Source organism: Pygocentrus nattereri, chromosome 5 (assembly GCF_015220715.1).
Source record: "Pygocentrus nattereri isolate fPygNat1 chromosome 5, fPygNat1.pri, whole genome shotgun sequence".
In the NCBI taxonomy this organism is placed as follows: domain Eukaryota; kingdom Metazoa; phylum Chordata; class Actinopteri; order Characiformes; family Serrasalmidae; genus Pygocentrus; species Pygocentrus nattereri.
Window position 1 is genome coordinate 24,266,778 of NC_051215.1, and position 22,862 is coordinate 24,289,639.

The following is a 22,862-nucleotide window of genomic DNA, read 5'->3' on the forward strand; positions in this document are numbered from 1 at the left end:
AAAGAAAAAAAAGCGAGGCCACTCCTTATTAACGCTTGGGGACGAGATCCTAATGCATGGCCACGACTTAGTAAGGCGTGGGAATGAGATGATTAAGTCGTGGCCATGACTTAGTAAGGTGTGGGAACGAGATCATATGTCGTGGCCATGCATTAGGATCTTTAATAAGTCACTTTACTAAGTCATGGCCACAACTTAATCATCCCACTCCTTACTGAGTTGCGGCCACACATTATTTTTATTGATAGAGGTCACCAGCGGGGCTCCGTAAATATACGGTAGTATTTGCTCTTGTTTAAGATTGATGAACAGACAAGGTAGAAAAAGCCAGTTAAAGCATTAATAAAAGCTCAGATCATGTAAGTTATGGCAGTTGTGTTCTCCAATATGACATTAAACATAATTATTAATTAGTGCTATTCGTCACTGCACGACCAAGATCAAAATATCTTCACGGAAGTAATAGGTAATGCATTTCTGGAAAAAGTTGAGGAAAAGATGCAGCTTTTCCATCTCCATCTCTGGCTGTGGCATGTCAAACTATTGCCTTTGCATCTAAAAAATATTGTTTATTAAAAAATGTATTATAAAAATATTTATAGCATTATTTATTAATATATCATGCTCTCTGAAAATGACTTTTTGAAAAACAATGGCAATTTAACAACAGACTTATGAGTAGTTTTGATATATTATTTAAAATAAGTAAATAATATGTATATTATATATTATTATAGTATATTTCTAGAAATGATTTTAGGATGAGATTCGAAGCCATTATTTTGTGAAAATAAGTAATTATTGTGAGATGCCTGATCAATACTTTGACAATATCATTAAGATATTTATTTAATATTTTAAGCATGTAAATCATTATTTTGAGATATCAATATTTTGATATTTAACAGTCTGGTGGATATTTCACAAAGCAGGATTTCTCAGTTAGCCAGATAACTTGAGCCCAAAGATGAGGACTTCCCAATAGGCAGATTGCCCAATCCTTGCACTGACTTTAGGCTTATGTTATCTGGCTAAGTGAAAAATCCTGTTTTGTGAAAAAGCCCCAAGGACATGAAAAAATAACACAAACAACTACAAGGCGATTAGGAAAGAATGTGTTTATTTCAGAGAGCAGAGTGAAGAGTACAGGTCACAAAAAGCAGTACAAATGGTCAGGTAGTCGCCGGGACGGTTCTTGATTGAGCTTAACTTTAGCTTAAGCTTAACTTTACACTGACGTTGAATCAAGACTCACCACACCATCAGCATTGCTCAACAAAGACAGCATAGAAAAATGTACATATTGTTATTAACATGCCCTACAAACTCTTATTTTCTGGTAGGCTGTCCTGGTAAGAACCATCTATGGGCTGGTTTGATGAGAAAGGGATTAAGCTTAGGCCTTGGACTAAAGTGCAGTGCCAATGACGAATCACTTGGAAATTCTTTTTAGTCTCGGATTAGGCCTAATCTAGGTTTTAGGAAATCAGCCCATGACATAACAGTCTGATAGAGTCTCTGCAAACAGCTGGAAAGAAAGAGAAAATCACCCAGCTAGCACAAAAATACCCCAAATACCCACACTTTATCATACAAAGACATATATGCAGAAAACATCCAGAAAAATTCACTTGCACCTAAGGTGCCACATGCAAAAGTTCTGAAATATTTAGTCGTTAAGAAATGTGAAGCAACACAGTACTTGATCGGACTCTGCTGTAATATATGTGACGAATGTAACATTTTCTTATGATGGAGAAATGTATGGAAGGCTGTGAGTGGAAACCAGTAAACTTTGGTTAGGGTTATGTGAGAAGGCACATACACAAGACACAGATGAGAAGAACTGCCCACTCGTGGCCGCATGAACTAGTTTACAAACCATGTATGTAACATTTCACAGAACAGCTTTATGCCTAAAAAATTCATCACGTATATATATATATATATATATGTATAGATGTGCCTTGTATAGGCTAAATCACAAAGGGTAGCATTTAAGTCAATGCTCACTTATAGCATGACGACGTCTGCAGGACGTCCTGAGAGTAAGTGCAAGTATTCACAAAGCCTGCTGAATCACTTAAATTCAGGAAGGTCAATTTCTTGCCAGCAGCTGTCGGTCTGACTTATTTGTTGCAGTTTTCTTTGAATGACAGCAATCAGGTTATCAGGCTGAGTCCAACTATCTCAAGAGGAAGTGCAGGCAAGGCTGTTCCAAGGCATGTAGAGCTGCAATAGCTTTTTTTTTTTTTTTTTTTTTTTTTAGTTACTAAAGCTTGTCATTAATCACTAGGCACACATGCTGTCACACAAATACCTGATATTCATCATTGACAAGGCAGATGAAACAACCTTTCTAAGTGAATATCCTCTGCAGAGTACATATTTCTGCATAATCTAACGCACAATTACTGTCTATGCGCTGAATTGAACAGTTTTCACAAAAGTAAACAATTGTGCACTAAACTTTGCCACATATAAATCTCTTCGCTCTAGGTGATGTTTTAGCACATTGTCATTAGAAAATCAACAAAATCAAGCATGATTTGACTGGGGGTGCTTCAATGTTTGCATACAATTGTGTCCCTCTAAACTAGTATTTAGGACCGGTTGTGGCTGTAATCAACTAATGGCTTACAGCCAGTCAAACTCTTAGAGTTTAAGAACATGATTTTTTCAAAAGAAATATTCCTAAACTAACACTAAAGATTTAAAAACAAGTCAAAGGAATAATATTAACATCACATGGACATACTGAATGTAAAAGTAAGCCTCGTTCTGCAAGAAAAAGCAGCAAAAAGTGCTCAAACTCTGCTTGGTTCATGCATCCCTTTTTGTCAGAGAGAAAATTCATTTATTTGAAATAAAATAAGCCTCAACAACACTTTAAAAGTTTGGGATTTGAACCTGGCATCCAAGCTGGATGCTCGAAGATTTGGCCATTATGTATATCATTGTAAAACAATACTGTCCATGTGGTAAAAGCCTGGATCTGCAGTCATATTGAATGCATCCAGAATGCAGCTGGAACAGTTTCCATGACTGTTTCGAAATTTTTTAGGCCTCATTCCAGTAAAGCATGTGGTAGCTACCAAAGGCAGAAACAGTATTAACAGCTTAGCAAAGCTGCTTAGTGTTAACTGCCAAGTCTGTGTAACTTATGCACTGTGCCATTATCATAATGGCTGTATGAAACACTAGTTTTTGGTTTTTGAATAGAAAAAAAAATACATCAACACTGATGAACATCACTGTTTTTCATGCCAGCTAAGTGTACATAACATACAAGTAAAGGATGCAAATATTGGAAAAATCAGAACAAAAATGACAGAATTATACCCACGTTAGTAAATCTGCTATTACCCAAGCGTGAAAATCTGATATTGCTCATATTCTAGTCCTATGCTATGAATGCAGTGATTACTTGTATGTCATAAAAAGCACACACTTAAGAGTTTTTGGGTCTTGAAAACTGCGAACCCAAGTGCTGGACTGGATTCCTTAATCCATTATTTGCTAAACTTCACCGTCAACTTCAGAGAGCTCACTTGGGCCCCTTAATCATGGACGGTAAGCCTCCACCGTGTCTCCAGGGCTCATCTCCAGAGGAAACTTTTGGCAGTCGTAACCTGAGAAACTGTCAGAGAAGCCATTAAAATCATCATCCTCCTCACCACCGCCGTGCTCCTGGTCCTCCACCAAGTCTGCGTCAGTAATGGGCTGGACAGGAAAGTGAGTATTCTCTGCTGGAGGAGACGGGCTGGTGCTGATGGACATGACATCATCTGGGGTTATCAGCAGAGGAGTGTGACTTATAGATCTGACCTCAGACACGGTCGGCCGCTCAGGATCCATAACAGATGGATCAGTTTTCACCATGCGCTGCAAGAGAATGGTGGAGAAGAGTTAGTTTCTGGTTGTTTTTTGCAAATGTGGATAAACAAAGATCTCTTCTGAATAGCGGAATTACTGAAGAGACACTACAGAAATTATATTTATCAATCAATCAATCAATTACTCAATCAAATCAATAAGACCGATTTGATACAGGTAAACCATATGGTTTGACGCCAAATGCATTTATTTAAGAGCTGCCAGTAGAGTACAGATCTTAATAAACACTTCATTTTATTGAGGTTTTTCAAAAGTACATACACTGCTGGCTGTGTGAACAGCCCTTAGGCTATGTTCACATTACAAGCCTCATTGCTCAATTCCAAGACTGAATATGAAAAAAATTCCAATCTGAGGGTTCTTAGTAAGGTCACATGTCAATGGACATGTATCTAATCTAGTGCCACATATAAAACGGCTTCAAGTAATCAGATTTGCATGTCCACACAGCTCTGAAAACATCGGATTTGTCACATTAAGGCAAAAAACTGGATCTGTGTCACTCAAGCCTGCCCATGTGAAAGTAGCTTCAGTGCGGTGTGAGCGCTGTCATGCGAAGCACTATAAATATTTTTGTGTTCTTATTTCAAACAAACCGAACCAAGGCAGACTTACTCGGGGGTCTTGGTCTGCTTCCAAAACAAACTCTCATGACGGTAGTTTGAAATACAAATGTGAAACAAACCAAAGAGTAAATTGTGTAAATGGACCAACCACAAAATGATTTAATTCAAATCAGTTAAAAATGTATTTATATATTTAACTTTTTTTTTTAACATTGGGCATTATAACAAGGCAGCTTTAAGGGAAAATCTTTTTGGCATAATTTGAAAATACCTGTTGTCCTTGTGTAAAGTTCATGGTGAATGGACCAAAAGAAATCACCAAAAATGACTTGGAAAAAAAATTTCATTGTCCATTTTATCAGCTCCACTTACTATATAGGTGCACTTCATGTTCTTAAGTTGTCAGGACCCCCATGGACCCTCACAGAGCAGGTACTATTTGGGTGGTGGATCATTCTTAACACTGCAGTAACACTGATGTGGTGGTGGTGTGTTAGTGTGTGTTGTGCTGGTCTGAGTGGATCAGACACAGCAGTGCTGCTGGAGTTTTTAAACACCTCAGTGTCGCTGCTGGACTCACAATAGTCCACCAACCAAAAATATCCAGCCAACAGCGTCCTGTGGGCAGTGTCCTGTGACCAAACTGTGCAGCAGCAGATGAGCTATCATCTCTGACTTTACAATTACAAGGTGGACTGACAAGGTAATAGAGTGGACAGTGAGTCGACACAGTGTTCAAAAACTCCAGCAGCACTCTAATAGCAATATGAATAACTGCGATATAAATTAGGGCTAGTGAACCTATTTCTGCGGCCAAGAATGTCAGTAAATACACTTTTTCTGGCTTGAGGCTGAAATGCCACCAAACAGTTTGCAAGCTTTGTGTTAAGAGGTTAAATTTCCCCATTTAAAAGACAGGGTTATGGCAATATAAGCTGTAATTAAAACTGCAGCTCTCGTGATTTGGAAATGACACGCCTTTAAATTGTGATCGTGATATAAAAATGATTCTTCTTTCAGCCCTAGTATACTGCATACAATATACACAAAATCAATATAAACTGGTGAATATGGAACAAACAGTCATTGATTTTTCATGTGTGCATGAGCACCGAATCAAACTGAAGAACAGAGGCTGGTGCACTTTAAAGCCTTATAGGATCTGTGATACACACACACACACACACACACACACACACACACACACACACACACACACACACACACTCAATTATATTACACATTCATACACTACATTTTTTAAGGTTTTATGAAAGCTGTAAGACACTCGAGACTCTGCGTTTTCACAGCGAGCTCAGTTATTTCACCCTGCTTTGCGTCATGGGAATAACACATGGCCTCTCATAGCTTATTGCCATACACTTCTAAAAAAGATGGTTCTCCGAGGCTTCTTTAGTAAAGAGAATGGTTGTATTGTTACGACCCCATGGTTAAGCCTAGGGGAAAAAGGGCCAGTAACATATGGTTTCGATGTGATGTTTGCAGCACGAACCAGGAAGGAACAAGACACAACAAGTTCAGCGTCTTTTGTGCCGTTTATTTCACTTCGTACCGGATACGAATGACTGAGACCCTCCCCTCATAACAATCACCAATATTTACAATATTTACAGCTTTACAATTTACAGGCTTTCTGTCAAAAGAAAAACTAAATGGACTTCTGGACCCGGACGGCGCCAAAGGAAAGAAATAATCAAAAACAGAACTCTGAGTTCTATATACAACCATTTCATGTTAAATGGTTCTTTATATGGTAAAATGGTTTAGATTGATGGGGAATGTGTTCTGTTTTTTCCGTTTTATGTACACTTCCCACGTGAAAAGTCCTTATATATAATAATAACTACATGATTAATAATATTATTTTTATTATAATAAATAAGTTAGCACAGAGCTTACCAAGACTTTGCTGATTATTGCATTCTGGGATTCAGGTTGGGCCACCTTCTTGTACATCATTGCTCCAGCTGCTATGAATATCAAAAGGACTCCAACTCCAATGCACACCAAACTGGTTATAAGAGTTACATCTATAATACAAAAGCACACATTTTAAAAAAGCATTTTTAACCTAATCTTTAATATGAGACATATTCTCTTGTGTGGGCTGGGCTTGATAAGATTAATGTTTTTAATCATTCTGAAACGGACTGATCAGTTCTGCTCACAACACTCATAACTGAACACAGCAGTCAAAATCTTTGGCAACAGCACACAAGATAAAGAAGGGATCGTACCAGGTTTGGGGTCGGGGTAACTGCAGACTTCTTTTGAGGTTTCTATAGGTATGCTGTTGATATACGCTGCGAGATGGATACTGAAGCAACGACCATAAAGATCTTCAGGAATGTGCATCACGTCTGCGCACAGATCTTCGTCTATAGAACACTCTGCATTCCCGCACTCCGTCTGTTTCAGGAAAATATATGAAAAATAAGTGTGGGGCGGGGGGGGGATTACCCATCAACACATGTTTCTAAATATCAGTACACCCACTATGCAATGAAATATCCAATGAGTTTGTCAACTGACTAAATCAATAATGCTGATTTTTTTTGCCCCGCCACCACCCCCCTCTTTGGAGGACGACTTTATTCTTTATTTTTATTACACAGTTAGAAAAAAGAAAAGAGAGAGAGAAAAAAGAAAAAAAAATGTAAAAAAAAAGAAAAAATATAACATTGAACTTTTAACTAACATTTATCTAGTATAACCAAGATAATAATCAAAAATAATAAACAACAGGATTGGGGTTAGGTGGTTGATGCAAGTGTGTGTGTGTGTGTGTGTGTGTGTGTGTGTGTGTGTGTGTGTGTGTGTGTGTGTGTGTGTGTGTGTGAGTGTGTGCACATGTGTGTGTTAGTCAGTGTGACAGAGATGAAAGCGTAGATAGATGGACCAACAAAGAGACAAATATTAAATGTTTTCAATGTAATCATGAAGGAAAGGGTTTAACAATATTTAATATTTCATATTCATGTCATTTGTGCATGTGTATTTGTGTGTGTATATAAATTGGTGTGAGTTGATGTTTACTTGATGTATATGTGAACTAACTATTGCAAATATTTAAGTGTTCACTGAAATGAGGGGATTGATAAACAGGCTTAGACAGAGGTGGGTGGATTACAGTATTAAGGGGTCAATATTTTTAATAAACGGATCCCATGAAGTGTTAAACATTGCCATTTGATTCATTTCTGTAGCACTTAATCTCTCCAGTGATATATGAGTTAAAAGTATCTTTTTCCATTGTGTAATGTTTATGGAGTTCCTGGTTTTCCAGTGTTTAAGGATAATGTTTTTGGCTATAGTGAGTGCAATAAGTGTGGAAGTGGTGTGATGGTTGTGGGGGTTCAAAATGGTGTAGTCACCCAGTAGACATAGCAGAGGGGATAATGGAATGCTAGACCCCAGAGTGAGGGATATAAAGTTGATGACAGAGTGCCAGAATTGTTGTATAGAGCGTGAAAATAGGTATCAGGAGTGTCTAAAGTGCAATAAGAACATATGTCTACGCCCATATGTCCCATTTTATACAATTTATGCTGTGTAATATGTGATCTGTGAATGACTTTATATTGAATAAGCTGGTGATTACTATTAGACAGTGTAAAAGCTCATTTGAGTGCAGAAATCAATGCCAGGAGAGATTCTTAGATCTTTTTCCCATTTTAAAGTTGGAAGTACAATAGAATCATCCAAATTAGCTAAGTTTATAGAATTTCAAAAGCAATTTCTTATTAGTTTTTGTTTTATTAATGTCTTCAATTAGTTTGGGTGGGTGAAGATGGTTATTTGTAATATTTATGTTCGACTTCAATACAGATTTGAGTTGAAAACATTGTAATTATTGATCTTTCCCGATACTGAATATCTGAACCAAATCTTCAAACGAGATAAAGGTGTCATCCTTAAAAACACGATGCAGATGTGTGATCCCTTTCTTTTTCCATGTAGTGAAGTTTAATGGTGAGTTATTAAGAAGGAAGCTGGGATTGTGCCAAATTGGAGTGTATTAACATGGTGCTAAGGCACAATTGGTAATGTTAAGCATTTTCCACCAGGCCCTCAGAGTTGTGGATATGACACCATGGCGGAAACATGCATGCTATTTTATTGTGTGATTAATGAATGGAAGATCTGATACAGATATTTCCTTACAGATTTCCTGCTCTATTTCTAACCATGAATGATATTTTTGTTCAGGATGTGTCCAGATTACACAAACACACATATATATATGAGAGAGAGAGAGAGAGAGAGAGAGAGAGAGAGAGAGAGAATTTAGTTTGCCAGATAATATATATAAAAATTTGGTGCTTCCAGTCCTCCTAGTTCTTTGCTTTTTTGTAATTCTTGGGTTTTTATTTTACCAATAAAATGTAGTTATTGCAGAATGTAATGATTTGAACCAGGTTGAACAGGTGTCATTGTAAATAGGTCATTTATTTTTGGGAGGATTGACATTTTTATAGTTGCTATTACCAAGTAATGAAATAGGGAAGTGCATCCAATGTTGTAGATCGTCTTCTACAGTTTTCAGCAGTGGTTTGAAATTAAGGGTAAACAACTCTGAGAGTTTGAAGGATATAGTGACGCCTAGGTATTTAATGTTGCCAATGATGAAGGCAGGGAATAGGGTTTGGGGTACACCATTACGACCACCTTTACAGATTTGTAGATTTGTTCCAGTTTATTGAATAGCTAGATATTTTGGAGAATGTATTCATGAGTGCTATTGTATCTTGTAGACAGTTACATGGATCCTGTAGGTATACCAATACATCATCTGCATAGAGGCTGATCTTATGTTGTGTGTTTTTTGTAATTATACCTTTAATGTTTCTATTTTGTCTGATTGCTGCTGCAAGTGGTTCTATAAAAACTGAGAATAAAGATGGAGACATTGAGCATTTTTGTCTAGTGCCCCTTTGCAGTGTGAAACTCTGGGAGGTGAGCCCATTAGTAATGACTGTAGCCATGGGTGATGTATATAATGTCCTGATCCATTGGATGAATGATTTCCCAAATTTCAAAAAGCCAAATTTCTGCAATGTAGTAAAAAAAATTCCAGTTAACTCTATCAAATGCTTTTTCTGCATCTAATGAGGTAATTATGACATCTAAATTGTGCTGTTGGCTGATGGAAATCAGATTGAATAAGAGTGCCATCCTTTAATAAAACCTGTCTGGTCTGGGTGAAACATTAATGGCGTTTCGATCCAGTTAGCCAGCGCTTTACTAATTATTTTGATATCAGTGTTAATAAGTGATTTGGGCCGATTGCTAGAGGGAAGTGTTGGGTCTTTGCCAGGCCTAAAGCAGTACTGAGATGAGGGCTGTGTTCATATGAGGTGGAATTTTTTAGTTGTGCTGTGTATCTTCCATCATTTTTAAAAATTGAGGGGACATAATGTGCCAAAAATGTTTGTAGAATTCTGCAGGAAAGCCATCTGGACCGGGAGCTTTATTATTGGGCATCTGCATTAAAGCATCACAAAATTCTTCTTCAGTTATTGGCTTGTCTAGTGTTTCTGCATTTTCTGAGGTATATTTTGGCAGATTAATAGAGTTTAAAAAGTGGTTAATTGTCATCTGGGGTGGATCTTGCAAAAGAAGTATAGAGCTCCTTATAAAATGCTTGAAACGTGTTATCTTTGATTCTTTGGTTCAGGTTATTTTCTAATGCCAGTTCTTATCTGTTGAACGTGCAATGATTTTCCCTCTCAATACTGCTTTACCTGTCTCCCAGAGTAATGTGGGTGAAATTTCTTAGGAATTATTTATTTCAACGAAGGATGCCCATCCTTTTTTTAAAAAAAGAAGTCAATGTCAGTGTCTTTAAGCAGATAAATATTAAAAAGCCATCTTGGTGTAGGCAGTATGGGCTGCTTACAGTTAAATTTAAAAGATACTGGAGGCATGGTCACTGATTACAATTGGTTGTATATTATTATCTGATATGTCAGGCAGTATGGTTTTGCTGGATAAGAAAAAAATCTATTCTTTAGCATGTTTTATGAACCGATGAGCAGTATGTGTAGGATGTGTTAGATCCTAATGTCAGTGCATACTGATTAATGCACAATCCTGGGTTCATGACTATATCATGACTTTATCATTACTCTCCAAGGATCTACTAGACCAAAATCTGCCGTATCCGTGGAGGCGGAATTGTGTGGCTTGTTCACGGTAATTGGGTCTGTCCACTGTATGTCTGATAACTGTATTAAAGTCACCTCCTATTACATATATTGAGTTAGTAACAATCAATCTTGTTACTGAGTGTTTGGCTTGAGAGCTAAATGCTCCCATCTAATATGCATTATATCAATTAACCTCTTCAACTCCTTGAGACCACCAGTGGTTCCGAAACGCACTTCATCATATTTTTCATAACTGTCATATTTCAAAAGCTACATTCAGAAGGTGGGCGTCGTATGAGGCTGTAACTGTCTTCTTTCCAGCAACATAGATGGTGATGTCATTTTAAATCCTTACAATAAAAGAAGGTGAACTGTTTTTTTGACCCATTTTTCCCCCAAATCTGGGCTATAAACTATAAACAGATGCCGTCTCTTCAGTGATCTGCTCTGTAAACACTACTTTTATAAAACAATACAAAGAGCTTCTAAGATTTTTGGCTTTCAGCAGTAAATTATAAGCATATAGTAATATGGGTAGATCATAAAACACATGTTCTGTTAATTTGAGGGGACCTTTTAAAATAAATAAATAATCAATTTACATTTATTTCATGCAGTTACTGAATAATTTGCCTTACGATTTGGTCATGAAAATTCAGGTGGACAAACCAAAATATACCCTGGAGAATAAGAGGTTAAAAGAAATACTGATAGCGGAGACTGCAGGGCAGAGTGGTACACAGCCCAAAAAGTCCAAAATATGGGAACACTTCACCTTAACATTGTCTAAAAAGATGGTTTCCCGTGAATTGTGTGAATCCAAGCACAAATTCGGCTGAAGTCAATCAACTGATTCGTTTCAGTTCATTCAAAGCTGTTTGCCTATGCTTCACCACTAAATTATGCTATTCTGTGACCAGGGTAATGTTTTGTAAATATTTTCCTGTGTTTTTGTCCTCCTGTCTACATAAAACAACATTCTGGTTAAAAATTAGTTTTTGAAAAATGTTTTCCTCCACAGAGATACTTCAATTTTTCTATTTTTTACGTTGGTGTGGATAGGTAAAATGTAATACCTTTAAGAAAGCAATGCTGTCCTACACACGCTCAGTACTGCAGGACTGTGTATGTGAAACATTTCTGTGTGGTCAGTAAAGTCAGGTTTAATTGAGATGCTGTTCATTTAGCTTTGCTTTTTTATTAGCAGGAGAAGTGTGTACTTTTATTGTGTTTGCACCTTTCACACCAATTAAAATAGCATTGTCGAGAGCAATACATGTGATCTGCTTCGATGCCCTTGAGAAAAATCTGGGTTTTTTTTTTTGGGTAAATATTATTTGTATTAATGCTTGTATTTTTTTAAAATAAAACATTGCGTATAATATTAGCTATTTAAATGTTAAGTACTGACAAACTAATAACCACTTTATTAATATTGATAGTGGTAGTCTTAGTAAATTCAGTGCTTCCTACAAAATAGCTTTAATGTCCAGAAGAATGTAAATGGCCACTGAGAAACAAATCAAGCATTTGTTTAAAACAAACAATCAGTAGTCAAACAAATGCACTCCTCAAAAGTCATGCTCATCACCATAGGGGGCACCAGAGGACTCTGAACATCTGCTTATTAAAACGCACACAGTTTCCTGAATCTTAGGCCACGGAAGGAAAAGAAGCTGAAACTGAAAGCAAGTCGGGGAAAGGGACATATTCTGTCTAAGAAGAACACAGTAAAATATCAACAACATCTATTATACTAAACTTGAATGTTATGTTAGTTTGAATGAAAACACAAAACACAGAAATATAATGAAACTCTGCTTAAAAAACACTACAGCAAAGCACTAAAGCACTAAAGTACAGATACCATTTCAGAAATATTCACTCAGGTTAATTGTATATCTCCAGTTTTTCTCATGTCAGACTTGCTCAGTAGGCTCAAGTTTTATGCTTTTCAGTTTTAAAAGAGGCTTAAAAAAGGTTTAACGGTCTGAAAAAAAAATTAATTCTGTGTTGTGAATGTCTGTTACCTTACCTCATTACATGTTACTGTGTAGGTGAAGTCATAATTCAAACTTTCAGAATCGTAGAGAACATAAGGATGAACAAAAGACAGTTGAACTGTGTGTTGCAAGGCCGAAACATTTATGTGTGGAAAATCCACCGCACCTAGAGCAAATGACACGTAAACATTACAGTCAGCATCCCACAGAAAATCATCTGGTTACAGAATATACATATCATCATTAAGCACATTTAAGAAGGAATTTTGCCCATATCCACTGATGCAGATTAATAAACATCAATAGAAATCTAGAATTTGGGAATAAAACCATCTGCATTCACATTACAAAGACAAATCAAAGAAAAATAACATTTAACTCTGTAGAATTACAAATATAGTAAGATGAATGAAAAGCAGATATTTCATAGCAGTAGCCCAAAAAAACCTAAAAGTTCTGCTCTTAAATAATAATAATAATAATAATGATTGTTATTGCTATTATTTATGCCAGAGGCAGCTAAAAGTGCTTTAGAGACAGCCGATAAAGCTTAACTATCTATATTTATATACATACATATACATACACATATACACACACACACACACACACACACACACACACACATATATATATATATATATATATATATATATATATATATATATATATATATATATATAAATATTTAAAATAAATACATTTATTTATATATACAGTACGACATTGTAATGAGAGTAGAGAGCAGGTGGAAGAGAATCTGGACTGGAGAGGTGGAGGTTTGCACTGGAGAGGAGAGGAATGAAGGTCAGTAGAGACAAGACGGAATACATGTGTGTGAATGAGAGGGAGGCAGGTGGAAAGGTGAAGATGCAAGGAGTAGAGGTCATAATGGTGGATGACTTCAAATATCTTGGGTCAACCATCCAGAGCAATGGACAGTGTAGAAAAGAGGCGAAGAAGAGGATACAGGCAGGAGTGGGTGGAGACGGACGACAGGGCTGATGTGTGACACAAGGATAGCAGCAAGAGTGAAAGGGAAGGTTTACAAGACAGTAGTGCGTCCTGCTATGATGTATGGTTTGGAGACTGTGGCTCTGTCTAAAAGACAGGAGGCTGAGCTGGAGGTGGCGGAGATGAAGATGCTGAGATTTTCATTGGGAGTGACAAGGATGGACAAGATTAGAAATGAGCAGATCAGAGGGACAGTGAAGGTGGAGCAGTTTGGAGATAAAGCCAGAGAGGCCAGGTTGAGATGGTTTGGACATGTGTTGAGGAATAGTGGATATATTGGTCAAAGAATGTTGGAGATGGAGCTGCCGGGTAGAAGGAAAAGAGGTAGACCCCAGAGAAGGTTTATGGATGTAGTGAAGGTGGACATGGAGATGGTTGGTGTAAAAATAGAGGAGGCAATGGATAGGGCAAGATGGAGGCAGATGATCCGCTGTGGCGACCCCTAAAGGGAGCAGCCGAAAGAAGATTTATATATACAGTACCTCACAATAGTGAGTACACCCCTCACATATATGCAAGTATTTCATTATATTTTTTCATGGGACGGAAATTAAATAAAACTCAGATAATTTAAAGCAGTCAGTGTGCAGATTGTGTAGCAACACAGATTTATTGTCCTCTGAAAAGAACTCAACATGCATCCATTAATATTTAAATAGCTGGCAACACAAGTGAGTCCACCTCACAGTGAACATGTCCAAATTGTGCTCAAAGTGTCAATATTTTTTGTGAACACTGCCAGAACCCTGAAGCATGGAATTCACCAGAGATGCACAGGTTGCTACTGGAATCCTCTTCCACTCCTCCATGATGACATCCCAGAGCTTGTGAATGTTTGACACCTTGAGCTTCTCCACCTTCTGCGTGAGGATGCCTCACAGGTGCTCAATTGGGTTTAGGTCTGAAGACATACTTTGCCTGTCCATCACCTTTACCTCCAGCAAGGCAGCTGTAATCTTGGAGGTGTGTTTGGGGTCGTTATCAAGTTGGAAAACTGCCATGCGGCGCATTTTCCGAAGGGAGGGGATCATGCTCTGCTTCAGAATGTCACAATACATGTTGGAATTCATGTTTCCCTCAATGAACCGCAGCTCCCCAGTACCGGCAGTACTCATGTAGCTCCAGACCATGACGCTACCACCACCATGCTTGACCTCCCACTTCTTCAACCTCTTTCAGAGTGTTAACAATCTTCTTATAGCCTAGGCCATCATTGTGGAGAGCAACAATTCTATTTCTAACATCCTCAGAGAGTTCATGCCATGAGGTGCCATGTTGAATATCTAGTGGTGAGTATGTACCCAAAACACCAAATTTAACAGCCCTGCTCCACATTCACACCTGGAACCTTCTAACTCTAACGAGTCACATGACAAAAGGGAGGGACAACCACACCTTTGGGCACAATTTGGACATATTCACTGTAAGGTGGACTCACTTGTGTTGCCAACTGTTTAGACATTAATGTCTGTGTGTTGAGTTCTTTTCAAAGGACAGTAAGTCTATACTGCTATACAGGCTTACACTGACTACTTTAAGTTATATCCAAGTTTCATTTCTATAGTGTTGTCCCAGGAAAAGATATAATAAAATATTTGCAGAAATGTGAGGGGTGTACTCAATTTTGTGAGATACTGTATATAAATACACGCACACACATACACATACATATACATATACAGTGGTGTCAAAAAGTGTTTGTCCCCTTCCTGATTTCTTATTCTTTTGCATGCTTGTCACACTTAAATGTTTCAGATCACCAAACAAATTTAAATATTAGACAAAGATAACACAAGTAAACACAAAATGCAGTTAATAAATGAAGGTCTTTATTATTAAGGGAAAAAGAAATCCAAACCTACAGTGCCATGTGTGAAAAAGTGATTGCCCCCTAAACTTATAACTGGTTGGGCCACCCTTAGCAGCAACAACTGCAATCAAGCATTTGTGATAACTGGTAATGAGTCTTTAACAGCACTGTGAGGAATTTTGGCCTTTTTGCAGAATTGTTGTAATTCAGCCACACTGGAGGGTTTCCGAGCATGAACCGCCTTAAGGTCATGCCACATCATCTCAATCGGATTCAGGTCAGGACTTTGACTAAGACACTTCAAAGTCTTAATTTTGTTTTTCTTAAGCCATTCACAGGTGGACTTGCTGGTGTGTTCTGGATCATTGTCCTGCTGCAGAACCCAAGTGTGCTTCAGCGTGAGGTCACAAACAGATGGCCTTCAGGATTTTTTGGTAGACAGCAGAATTCATGGTTCCATTTACCACAGCAAGTCTTCCAGGTCCTGAAGCAGCAAAACAGCCCCAGACCATCACACTATCACCACTATATTTTACTGTTCGTATGATGTTCCTTTTCTGAAATGCTGTGTTACTTCTAAGTCAGATGTAATGGGACATACATCTTACAAAAGGTTTGTCTGTCTCGTCAGTCCACACAGTATTCTCCCAAGTCTTGGGGATCATCAAGATGTTTTCTGGCAAAACTGAGACAAGCCTTTATGTTCTTTTCGCTCAGCAGTAGTTTTCGTCTTGGAACTCTGCCATGCAGGCCATTTTTGCCCATTTTTTTGTCTCTTTCTCATGGTGGAGTCATGAACAATGACCTTAACTGAGGCAAGTGAGGATTCCGTGAAATGGCTTTATAACCTTTTCCAGACTGATAGATCTCAAGTCCTACTTAAGTGATTTCTTGATTAAGAATAGGTGTGGCAGTAATCATGCCTGGCTGCGGCTAGGGAAATTTAACTCAGCTTTCCTAAGATGTGATAAACTACAATTAATTTATGTTTTAAAGGGGGAGTACAATCACTTTTTCACAAAGGACCCTCTAGGTTTGGATTTCTTTTTCCTTAATAATAAAGACCTTGATTTATAAACAGCATTTTGTTTTTACTTGCGTTATCTTTGTCTAATATTTTAATTTGTTTTATGATCTAAAACATTTAAGTGTGAAAACATGCAAAAGAATAAGAAATCAGGAAGGGGGCAAACACTTTTTCACATCACTGTACGTGTGTGCGTGTGTGTGTACACATACATTTATATATATATATATATATATATATATATATATATGTATATATATATATATATATATATATGTATGTATGTATGTATAGTGTGTGTGTGCTCATGTATATGTTCATATATACATACACACACACACACACACACACACAACCCCATTTCCAAAAAAATTGAGACGCTGTGCAAAATATGAATAAAAAAAATGCAATGTGCAAATCATTTAAAACATATATTTAATTGACAATAGTATAAAGACAACATATCACATGTTGAAACTGAGAAATTGTATTATTTATTGAAAAATATTTGTATTTGTTGCCAACTGCATGTTCCACAAAAAGGCTGATAAAGTTATGTAATGCTTAAAAAAAGGTGATTAATTCGCAACAGGTCAGTAATATGATTGAGCATAAAAGGGCATCTCAGAGAGGTGGAGTCTTTCAGAAGTAAAGATGAGGAGGAGTTCACCACTCTGTGAAAGACTGCATGATCAAATAGTGCAACAATTCAAGAATAACGTTTCTCAATGTGAAATAGCAAAGAACTTCTGCTTTTCATCATCTACAAAACATAACAACATTAAACGATTCAGAGAAGCTGGAGAAATCTCTGTATGTAAGGGACAAGGCTGAAAACCAGTATTTGCTGGCTGTGATCTTTGGGTCCTCAGACATGATTCTGTAGTGGAGACCAATGCATGGGCTCAGAAACACTTCTGAAAACCACTGTCTGTGAAAACAGTTCATCACGAATTCAAGTTAAAACTCTAAAACACAAAGAAGAAACTAGATCAGGAACCAGAAACAGGATCCAGAAAAGCTGCCACCTTCTTTGGGTCCAAGCTCATTTAAAATGGACTGACGGGAAGTGCGAAAGTGTCCTGTGGGCCGACGAATCAACATTTGAAATTCTTTTTGGAAATCACAGACACTGTGTCCTCCGGGCTAAAGACCACTCAGCTTCTTATCACTGCACAGTTCAATAGCAAGGATTTGTGATAGCATAGTGCGCTATTAGTGCACATGATATGGGTGATGTGAACATCTGCGAAGGCACTATTAATGCTGAACAGTATTCACATGTTTTAGCAACATATGCTGCCATCCAGATGGTCTCTTTCAAGGAAGGCCTTGATTATCTCAGCAAGACGCTAAACCAACCTGCCTGCAATCCAGACCTGCCACCATTGAAAACATTTGGTGCAGTATGAAATGAGAAATGTAACAAATAAGACGCTAAACTGTTTAGCAGCTAAAATCCTATAACAAACAAGAATGGGAAAACATTTCACTTTCAAAACTGAGAGTGTTGTTAAAAGAAGAGGTGATGAAACACAGCGGTAAACATGCCCCTGTCCCAACTTTTTTGGAACATGTGGTTAGCATCAAATTCAAAATGGGCAAATATTTTTCAAAAAAAATACAATTTCTCAGTTGACACTTGATATGTTGTCTTTAACCTATTTTTCTTTAAAAATATGGTTTACATGATTTGCATATTATTGCATTCAATTTTTATTTACATTCTGCACAGCGTTCATTTCCTCTAACAAAACACTTCTATAAGGTCCTCAGGGTTTTCACTTACATTTGGAAAAAACGGAAGACTTGGGAAAGTCTTGGCTGTATGTGAACTTTACAACTTGAGATGATCTGGCGTTTTCAGATCCATTCAGCCAAGCTTCAACATACACATCGTAGACGTTATCAGCTTCATCCGTGTAGTTAGAGATATCCAAGTAGCTCTCGGTGGTTTTCAAAACTGGAGGTTGTTCTCTGCAGGCAATCAAAGAAGACCTGGTTAACATTATTCATAAGCACCATCAAATTCAACCCAATAACTGGGGGATCATGATTTGTGCCAATCATGAATCAGAATAAGGTCTGAATATTTTGTATGCTTTGTTGCATTTGATTTTGCTTTTGTAAAAGTAACGCCAAACAAATGTACACAATACTCATATCAGTGATTTTGCTCTATTAAAAATGTCAAAAGTAAAAAAGTAAAGTAACCAACATAGAGGTTCATAATAATATTTACATTTATGGCATTTGGCAGACACTTCTAACCAGAATGAATTACAATTAGATCATTTTTACACAGTAAGGCGAAAGTAGCATTAAGAGTCTTACCCAAAGACTCTTATCTGAATAGTGTGCGGTGCTTGCCCAGGTAGGGGACTGAACCCCAGTCTACAGCATAGCAGGCAGAGGTGTAAACCACTACACTATATAAACCAAACTTTTTAGCTTTGTATACTTTTACACTTATGTATAAAGGCAGACTTTGGTTTGGACACCATTTCATGCAGCTCAAGTACTGGCACCTTTTCTATTTCCTAATAAATAACCATTTATCCAATCTGGTCTTTATAAATACATAAATAATACAAGCTGAAACTTTTGCACGGTACTGTCGGTACTCACTAGCTAGTAAGTATGACAGACGCAGTCACGAACAAATTAACCTTCCTTTGAGAGTTTATTCCTAATTGTCCAACACCAAGATTGTGTTCTACTTCAGACTGATCAAGCAAAAAAAAACTGACAACGGCCAACAGTCTTTGTGAAACTGTACAGGCAGGATGTTAGAAAGCATAGTGAGCAAGGGTGAGTTTTATGATATTTTATTGTTATTGTGCTAAATTTCATCACAATATGCTTTTATGTTAGTACTTAAAGAAAACTGAAGAACTGCATGTTAAATTATAAAGTGAGCATCTTTAGTGCAGTTTAATTCAATTTAATGCAGTACAGTGTGAATAAAAATAACTTTTTTTTAAAAAATGTGGCACTGCTGGAACTTTTTCGTCCGTCAAGATTAAATATTGTGATCTGCCATGTTGCTGCAATTTTCAGAACTGTAAATATTTGTGGCTATGATAGTTTAGAGGACAGCCCTAAACTTGTACGAAACAAATGGCAAAACCTTAAAAGTTCCACATTGTAGTACATTTACTCCATTAACATGGTTAAAAAAAAAAATCTACCTCAAATAATTTACTGGAAAAAAAAGGAAAAAAAAACCCCTCATATTTTATTCTTTCCAGTCTTTTTAATGTCAACACACTGCAGTTTTGTCATTAGGGGGGAGAAATGCACTGAATGCTGTCATTTTATTATTTCATTTTATTTCCTACTGAAAACTCTGCATCAATTAGGGCATGCTTCACGCAAATATGTAAATAAGGTGCCAGTAGACTGGCATTTGATTTCACGTACTGAAGCAGATTCATTATTTTGCTCAAAAATCATCAAAAGTTTCATGTATCAGACACCGTAGTTTGCAGAATCATTAAAGGCAGTAAAATCTGTGCTTTTTAAACACAACTTTGATGAATAAGGTCCATTGTGCTGGTAGATTTAATCTCACGTGAGCTAACGTACCCTCTGTAGACACCAATTGTCACTGCAAATTCAGGCTTTTGACTTGGGTCACTGTAGTTCCAGTAGACGACGTTTTTAAAGTTGTGACAGCTTACGCTGACATTCGTTGGACGAGAAGCTGTGTAGAGGAAAAAACAAATTTGTTAGCTACACAAACACAACAAACATTCACCAAAAAAAAAAAAAATAGAATAATAATAAGAAGAAGAACAATATATATAGCTCTGCATAATTAAGAAAATTATGTTTAAAACTGATTATCTGGTTTGTAAATGTTTGTTTGCTCAAAAATCTGTACTATAAGGCTAAACACAAAAATATACAACAATCACAATAAGTGGCGATTTTCTGTCTATCAATGTGTTCATTTAGCCATTTCCAAACCCTTTCCTTCTGCCAGCCCGTACTACCTGTAATTACATCCAATACCAGTTTACTAATGAATCCTTTTGTTTTTTTCTATATTAAAAACCTTAGGTGCCTAAGATATTGACACAGCACTGTATATAGAGCAAAAGCAGTGGAATATTTTATTCATTACATTTTCTTAAAAACTTAAAGTTATTATACAACAGGCGTTCTAGCCATGCTGTTATTTCACCATAACATCACGGGTTTTTCACAAACACTATCACTCCACTGAGACGCCGTTGCTAAGCAACAACTCTGACAGCAGTAGGAGACGCTCAAGACATTTGAACATTTTTACTTCTTACTTTGCCACAAACAGAAAACCGATACTTTGAAAATCACACTTGACCAACAGCCAATTTGGTCAGACTCTGAAGATGAGACGATACTAAATTCCCAAACTGTCGTCACCACTGAGCAGCTTTTCAGTCGGCAGCTGTGACAGAAGAACAGCTGAACAACCTGGAATCAGCCAGAAATGAACCCAATACCATTTGCCAAACTAAATGGGCCGTAAGATGTTTTACAGACTGGCCGGAACAAAACAACATTACTACTGATCTGGCAAAAACTGACAAAACTGAGCTGAACTTGATAGTGTGGCAGTTTTATGGCTCAGTCTGAACTTCAAAAGGTGCGGCTGTCCAGTGAGTGCCATAGCAAAAAGCTGCTTGTTAAGGAACTATAATTTGGTTGAAGGAACTGCGAACATTAAAATATATTAAACGCCGTGTTCACGGCCCAGTTTATTAATTTCTTACTATATTTATTTACCTGTTGTATTAAAGCAATAGAACCCTCAAGGATTATGTTATAACAACCATGAAGATCTACGGCCACCAAATCACAGCTGTGATGTTATTTTGTGATAACACACTCCCTCCCGTGTTCTATTGCTTAAGCATCACTAAAATTTAGTTTACATAGTCACAATTTCTCCAAAGCTAGAGTAAAATGATTTTATTTTTCAACAACACAGTTATACTCAAGTTTATATTTCAGAACAGAATCCTGCTTTTTACATTGTATTCACCAACATTTACTAATTCCACTAATTCGTAGGTTACCAATTCATTTTTTTCTTTTTAAGCTTGTGTACTGCTTTGTATTTTATACCAAGAGTTTTTTTTTTAAAGAAGAACAGAGCCAAACAACCCTCAGTTCCTATGCTGACAGATTAACTAGGAAGTTTCACTGCAGTTCTTTCATGGGGAATTCCACAGATTTTTCTCAAAAATGTAAACAAAGTCAGAGTGGTTTGGTGTGAAATGCTCTGTTATCGAGAAACTTGCTGAGTTGGGACCACTATCAGAGTGGTGGTGATAGGAACCAGATGTTCACCCCTCTTTTCATTCTTTTCATGCCATTCATGGTTGAGAGGTACATGCATTAACGGGTGAAATACTGAGCCTTTGCTGTTTGTGCTTCAACCACTAGATGGGGCAGATGAGAAGATGTGATGTCTCCTTTAATTAGGGTTTTTTTTTAACTCTGCGATTGTCTTTATAATCACCTCCTTTGTGTTGTTATGTACATCTGAGGATATTGAGCTGAAATGTCATGTGTCTGGTTTAATAAGATCATTCTGTTGTTACATACAGAGTAAGAGTCAACCTTTTTCTTGACAAGAAGCAAGACAGACAGCTAAAATCCAGAAGAAATCCAAAAAAAATTGCAATGTTGACCAACATTACACACAATTTTACCAATCATCATTTATTAGGAAGTCTGAGGTCATGGCTTAAAAATCCCAAAATGCGTCCATTTAAGCTGCAATCTCATATTATGCAATTTAAACTTTAGTGGGTTACTCAGGGTTGGAGTGACGGAGGGAAAATGGTTACTTAGCCTGATAAAGATCTACACAGGAAGGCTGAGTCAATTTGCACTGCAGGAAGCAAAGAATGTACAAGTCAGTGAGCAACAAACGAGTGGAATGAATAATCCTTTGTACATCATAAGAAAAAAGTTTTTTTTTTATGGTTATGGATTTAGTATGCCAACAAGTGAAACTCTAAACCATACATACCACTTCAAAACAACAAATTAGCAAATCTTTCTTTAAATGGAGCAAATAGCCAGATTGAGGATTTTTGTATGCATTTGCTTTGTTCTAAAAAGCGAAAAAGAAAAAAAAAAGTTCAGTGTGTCACATTCACACGCTAAACACAGCACAGCAGAGGCAGGAAGGAACTGAATAAAAGTTCCTTTCAACTCCACGTTTTTAGGTCATGTTAGCGAGGTTACACATATCTACACATACGCTAGAGACACTGGTAAGCTAATCTGCTCAAGGCTCAAATCTGCAAAAACGTGGCAGCTAGAGATGCACGACGACTCTGGTATCACATCAGCACGGGTATACATTTCCATATG

General features: G+C 37.1%; 1 protein-coding gene across 1 annotated transcript in view; it reads right to left on the minus strand.

Moving 5' to 3' along the window:
- Positions 1-1,103: 1,103 nt before the first annotated feature.
- ifngr1l (interferon gamma receptor 1-like) overlaps positions 1,104-22,862 on the minus strand; it is a 42,292-nt gene continuing 20,533 nt past the window's right edge. The window contains exons 2-7 of the mRNA NM_001360815.1: positions 20,076-20,193; positions 18,277-18,464; positions 12,669-12,802; positions 6,722-6,893; positions 6,384-6,514; positions 1,104-3,885 (exon numbers count right to left, since the gene is read on the minus strand). Coding sequence (NP_001347744.1) covers positions 3,565-3,885; positions 6,384-6,514; positions 6,722-6,893; positions 12,669-12,802; positions 18,277-18,464; positions 20,076-20,193 — 1,064 coding nt within the window. The 3' untranslated portion in view covers positions 1,104-3,564. The remainder of the gene's footprint in view (positions 3,886-6,383; positions 6,515-6,721; positions 6,894-12,668; positions 12,803-18,276; positions 18,465-20,075; positions 20,194-22,862) is intronic.